Source organism: Lonchura striata, chromosome 27 (genome assembly GCF_046129695.1).
Source record: "Lonchura striata isolate bLonStr1 chromosome 27, bLonStr1.mat, whole genome shotgun sequence".
Taxonomy (NCBI): Eukaryota; Metazoa; Chordata; class Aves; order Passeriformes; family Estrildidae; genus Lonchura; species Lonchura striata.
The window spans coordinates 5341476-5347616 of NC_134629.1; the positions used below are offsets into that span (position 1 = coordinate 5341476).

Below are 6141 nucleotides of genomic sequence, written 5' to 3' on the forward strand. Positions count from 1 at the left end.
GCCGGGCACTTGGCGCTCCCCCCTCCCCAAATTCCGCTCAGCCAATCCCGGGGCTCCGCGTGACGTCACACAGCGCGGCAGCCAATCGCGGCCCCGCGTTCTGACCCCTCCCGGCTCCCGTAGCGCGGGGCGGTCGCGGCGCGCCGGCGGTGACGTCACCGCCGGCGCGCCGCGACCGGGCCGGGCCGGGCCGGGATGCAGCGGGCGGCGCTGGGCGCGCTCGGGGCGGCGCGGGTGAGCACCGGGGACCGCGGGGACCGCGGGGACCGCGGGACACCCGGCCCCAGGACCACCGGGACCCCCCAGCCCCGGGACCACCGGGACCTCCCCCCCGGGACCACCGGGGACCGCGGGAACCCCAGCCCCGGGGACCGCGGGAACAGCGGGACACCCAGCCCCGGGAACCGCGGGACACCCAGCCCCAGGGACCGCGGGAACAGCGGGACACCCAGCCCCGGGAACCGCGGGACACCCAGCCCCGGGGACCGCGGGAACCCCCCAGCCCCGGGACCACCAGAAACCGCGGGAACCCCAGCCCCGGGACCCCCGGGAACTTTGCTCCGGGACCCCCATCCCGGGACCCCCCGGCTCTCCCCGAGCGGCCCCGCTCTGCCCTTCCCCTCCCCGCTCCGGTGCCCCCCGGTGCCCATCCCCGTCCCGGGACCCCTCTCGGGACCCGCCCCCGGTCCGGCCCGGCTCGGGGTGCCGGTGCCGGTGCCGTGACCGCCGGTGTCCCGCAGGCCGCCCCGCGGCGCTGGCTGAGCGCGGCGCCGCCGGCGCTGCGGGAGCTGCGGGAGCTGCGGGCGCGCACCGGGCAGCCGGTGCTGCGCTGCCGGGAGGCGCTGCAGCGGGCGGGCGGCGACCTGCGGCAGGTGGGCACCGGGGCACCGGGGGGAACGGGGGCGAGACCGGGGGGAACGGGGAGGCGAGAACCGGGGGGCACGGGGGGGCGGCGACCTGCGGCAGGTGGGCACTGGGGGGAACGGGGGCGGGACCGGGGGGCACGGGGGGGCGGCGACCTGCGGCAGGTGGGCACCGGGGGGAACGGGGGCGGGACCGGGGGGCACCGGGGGGATACAGGCGAGAACCAGGGAGGGAACGGGGGTGAGACCGAGGGGAACGGGAGCAGAACCTGGGGGGCACCGTGGGGAAACGGGGGTGGGACTGGGGGGCACCGGGAGGCACCAGGGGGAACAGGGGCAGGACCAGGGGGGAACGGGGTTGGGACCGATGGGGGACCGGGGGGCACCGGGGGGGGGACGGGGGTGGGACCGAGAGGAACAGGGGCAGAACCTGGGGGGCACCGGGGGGAACGGGGGCAGGACCGGGGGGAACGGGGGCAGGACCGGGGGGGAACGGGGGTGGGACCGGGGGGCACCAGGAGGGGACTCAGCACCCGGGGGGAGAGTGAGGGGGTGGGGAGCGGGGGGATGAGCCCGGGGGGGCTCCAGGGGTCCCCGGGCAGGGGGATGGCCACGAGCTCGGGGCTGGTCTGTGCCACCCCCCAGTCAGGGACAGGGACAGCCAGCAGTGACCCTGTCAGTGTGACAGGGACAGCCAGCAGTGACACTGTCAGTGTGACAGGGACAGCCGCAGTGACACTGTCTGGGATGGGGACAGCCAGCAGTGACCCTGTCAGTGTGACAGGGACAGCCAGCAGTGACCCTGTGAGTGACAGGGGACAGCCAGCAGTGACCCTGTCAGTGTGACAGGGACAGCCAGCAGTGACCCTGTCTGGGATGGGGACACCGGGGTGACCCTGTCAGTGATGGGGACACCGGGGTGACCCTGTCAGTGATGGGGACACCGAGGTGACCCCGCCAGCCCTGGGGACACCGGGGTGACCCTGTCAGTGATGGGGACACCGGGGTGACCCTGTCAGTGATGGGGACACCGAGGTGACCCTGTCAATGAGAGAAGACACCGGGGTGACCCTGTCAGTGATGGGGACACCGAGGTGACCCCGCCAGCCCCGGGGACACCGAGCTGACCCCTGTCCCCCTGTCCCCAGGCCGAGGCCTGGCTCGAGGCCGAGTCGCGCCGCCAGGGCTGGGCGCGCGCCGCGGCCCCGGGGGCTGCCCGGGCCCGGGAGGGGCTCGTGGGGGTCCTGAGCGAGGGCTCGGCCGCCGTCATGGTGGAGGTGAGTGCCGGGGGCTGCGGGGGTCCCCCCCGGGGGTCCCCGTGCCCCCAGGGTCACCGTGTCCCCCCCAGGTGGGCTGCGAGACGGATTTCGTGGCGCGGACCCCCGACTTCCAGCGGCTGGTGGAGATGGCGGCCAGGGGGGTCCTGGAGCACTGCCAGGGGGCCTCGGGCACCAAGGTGGGTGTCAGGGGGGCTCTGGGGCTCCGAGCACCAAGGTGGGTGCCAGGGGGGCTCTGGGGCTCCGGGGCGTTCTGGGACTGGGGGTGGCACAGATGGTGTTGGGTTCTTGGGGGTGCTGGGGTGCCTGGAGTGTTGGGGCAGGTTTGGGGGTGTTTGGGGAGGTTTTGGGGGTGTTGGGGCAGGGCTTGGGGGTGGCTGGGGCAGGTTTGGGGTGCCAGGCTGCTGGGGCAGGGTTTGGGGGTGGCTGGGGGAGGTTTTGGGGGTGTTGGGGCAGGGTTTGGGGGTGGCTGGGGGAGGTTTTGGGGGTGTTGGGGCAGGGTTTGGGGGTGGCTGGGGCAGGTTTGGGGTGCCAGGCTGTCGGGGTCCCCCAGCTCCTGCTGCGGGAGGAGGAGCTGGCCCAGGTGCGGGCAGGGCACGGGGGGGACCTGCTGAGCGACCACCTGGCACTGGCCATGGGTGAGTGGGGACGCCGTGCCCCTCCCAGTACATCCCAGTACATCCCCCTCTGCCCAGTGTCTGTCTCAGCACTCCCAGTCTGCCCAGTGCCCTGTCTGTGCAATCCCAGTTTGTCTCTTTGTCCTTTATGTCCCGAAGTTCCCTGAACCCCAACCCCGGTGATGCCCCTAGTGCCCATCCCAGTGCCCCCAGTGCCCCTCCCCAGTGCCCACCCCAGTGCCCCAGTCTCCCCAGTGCCCATCCCAATCTCCCCAGTGCCCATCCCAGTGCCCCTCCCCAGTGCCCCCAGTCCCTCCCCAGTACCCCCAGTCCTATCCCAGTGTCCCTCCCCAGTGCCCCCAGTCCCTCCCCAGCACCCCCAGTCCCTCCCCAGCACCCCCAGTCCCTCCCCAGTGCCCCCAGTCCCTCCCCAGCACCCCCAGTCCCTCCCCAGCACCCCCAGTCCCTCCCCAGTACCCCCAGTCCTATTCCAATGTCCCTCCCCAGCTCCCCCAGTCCCTCCCCAGCTCCCCCAGTCCCTGTCCCAGTGCCCCCAGTGTCCCTCCCCAGCTCCCCCAGTCCCTCCCCAGTGCCCCCAGTCCCTCCCCAGCTCCCCCAGTCCCTCCCCAGCTCCCCCAGTCCCTGTCCCAGTGCCCCCAGTGTCCCTCCCCAGCTCCCCCAGTCCCTCCCCAGCACCCCCAGTCCCGGTGCCATCCCCTGGGCCGGGCAGACCCCCGGGGTGCTGGTCAGGGCTCTCCAGGACCCTTTTGGGGGGGGGGTTCTGCTCTCCGGGACGGCTCCATGGTCACCCCCAGCCCCATTTTTGGGGGTGCCGATGGTGACCCCCCCCCTTTGCGCCCCCCAGGCCGGCTGGGCGAGCGGCTGTCGCTGCGCCGGGCCGGGTGGCTGCGCGCCCCCGGGGGCTTCGTGGCCACCTACGCCCACGGCTGGGTGCCCCCCGGGCCCGCCGTGGCCATGGGCACCTACGGGGCGCTGGTGGCCTGCGGGGGGCCGGGCCCGGGGCCGCCCTCGGCCGAGCTGCGGGAGCTGGGGCGCAGGGTGGCCCAGCAGGTGGTGGGCATGGCCCCCACGGCGCTGGGCACCCCCGAGGACGAGCTGGGCGGCGACGCGGAGCCGCGGCTGCTGGCACAGGGCACCCTCCTGGAGCCCGGCGTGCCCCTGGGCCGCTACCTGCGCCAGCACGGCGGGCTGCGGGTCTGGGACTTCCTGCGCTTCCAGTGCGGGGAGCAGCCCCCCCCGGACAGCCCCCCGGCCTGATTCGGGGGGTTCGGCCCCCGGGGACACCCCCACACCCACCCCACCCACCGCCCGTGCGCCCCGCGCCAGGCTGGGGCAGCGCCAGCCTCCCCACGGGTCTGGGGGTGAGGCTGAATAAAGTGCAGAGGAACCTGCCCAGGTGTGGAGTGGGGACCCCTACACCCCCCCCCCTGCACCCCCAAATCCCCTCCTGACTCCCACAGAGCCCCAGACCCCAATGGGGGGCAGGGCTGAGGGTGTGGGGCGCCCCTGTCCCGTCCCTGACACCCCCCGGGTGGGTCTGGGGGGTCCCAAGGGACAAGGGAGAGGTGGGGATGGGGGGCAGGGGGAGGTGGGACAGGGGGAGCAGGTGGGGGGACAAGGGGTGCCCCAGGTGGGGGGGTGAGGGACAGGGGTGCAGGTGGGGACAGGTGAGGGGACAGGGGGTGCCCCAGGTGGGGAAATGGGGGAGCAGGTGGGACAGGTGGGGGACATGGAGAACAGGTGGGGGACAGGGGGTGTCCCAGGTGGGGGACAGTGGGACAGGTGAGGGGACGTGGAGAACAGGTGGGGACAGGGGGTGCCCCAGGTGGGGGGACAGGGGTGCAAGTGGGGGAATGGGGGAGCAGGTGGGACAGATGGGGGACATGGGGACAGGGGGGCGCCCCAGGTGGGAGGACAGGGGGCAGGTAGGGGGACAAGGGGTGCCCCAGGGGGGGACATGGGGGGACAGATGAGACAGGTGGGGGACAGGGGAGCAGGTGGGATATGGGGAACATTTGGGGGACAGGGGGTGCCCCAGGTGGTGACATGGGGCAGGTGGGGATGGGGGAAGAGGTGGGACAGGTGGGGGGACAGGGGAGCAGGTGGGACAGGTGGGGGACATGGAGAACAGGTGGGGGGACAGGGGGTGCCTCAGGTGGGGACATGGGGACCAGGTGGGACATGGAGAACAGGTGGGGGACGGGATGTCCCAGGTGGGGGGACAGGTGGGGGACATGGAGAACAGGTGGGGACAGCGGGACAGGTGAGGGGACATGGGGTGCCCCAGGTGGTGGGACAGGTGGGGGACATGGAGAACAGGTGGGGGACAGGGGGTGCCCCAGGTGGGGGACAGGGGGACAGGTAGGGGACATGGAGAACAGGTGGGGGACAGGGGGTGCCCCAGGTGGGCACAGTGGGTGCAGGTGGCCGGGGGGGATCAGAAGGGGGCGGCAGGAGCCGGGATGAAGGAACCGGTGCCCGACCCCCCCACGGGAGACGCCCGAGGGTGTCCCCCCGGTTCCCGCCTCCGTGACGTCACCAGCCGCCTCCCGGGACAAGTAACCGGGAACAGGCCGGGCTGGAACAGCCTATCCTGGATTACTTGAACCGGGCCGCGGCCGCCGCAGCCCCCCCGGTACCGCCAGCTCCCTCCGTTCCCAGCCGCTGTCACCGCCCGTTCACCGGGTCCCGGGGGGGCCGGGGTGTCCCCGCACCTCCCCGTTTCCCCGGCAGCGGCTCCGGGACCGGCGGGGGGAGGAGGACGGAGGCGTCCGGGGGGGTGGATCAACAGGAGGGTGACGGGAGCGGAGACACCGGGCGGGGACACCGGGGGGGGACACCGAGCGGGAACACCGGAGGGGGACACCGGGCGGGGACACCGAGCCGGGAACACCGTGGGGGGACACCGAGCAGGAACACCGGGCGAACGGGGACACCGGACGGGCGGAGACACCGAGCGGGGACACCGAGAGCTACACCGGGCAGGACACCGGACGAGCGGGACACCGGGTGGGGACACCGGACGAACGGGGACACCGAGAGCTACACCGGGCGGGACACCGGGTGGGGACACCGAGCGAGAACACCGGGCGGGACAGCGGGCGAACGGGGACACCGAGAGCTAACCGGGCGGTACACCGGAATAGCGGGGACACCGATCGGGACCCCGAGGGGGACACCGGAATAGCGGGGACCCCGAGGGGGACACCGGAATAGCGGGGACCCCGACCGGGACCCCGAGGGGGACACCGGAATAGCGGGGACCCCGACCGGGACCCCGAGGGGGACACCGGAATAGCGGGGACCCCGACCGGGACCCCGAGGGGGACACCGGAATAGCGGGGACCCCGACCGGGACCCCGA

General features: G+C 73.8%; 1 protein-coding gene across 1 annotated transcript; it reads left to right on the forward strand.

Annotated features, from left to right (window-relative positions):
- Window positions 1-195: 195 nt before the first annotated feature.
- Window positions 196-4169, forward strand: TSFM (Ts translation elongation factor, mitochondrial). Its single transcript, XM_077788567.1, has 6 exons — window positions 196-522; window positions 741-872; window positions 2012-2140; window positions 2212-2319; window positions 2694-2778; window positions 3623-4169. Exons 1-6 carry the CDS (start codon window positions 196-198, stop codon window positions 4033-4035), a joined length of 1194 nt encoding a protein of 397 aa, XP_077644693.1. The 3' UTR covers window positions 4036-4169.
- The last annotated feature ends 1972 nt before the right edge of the window (window positions 4170-6141 follow it).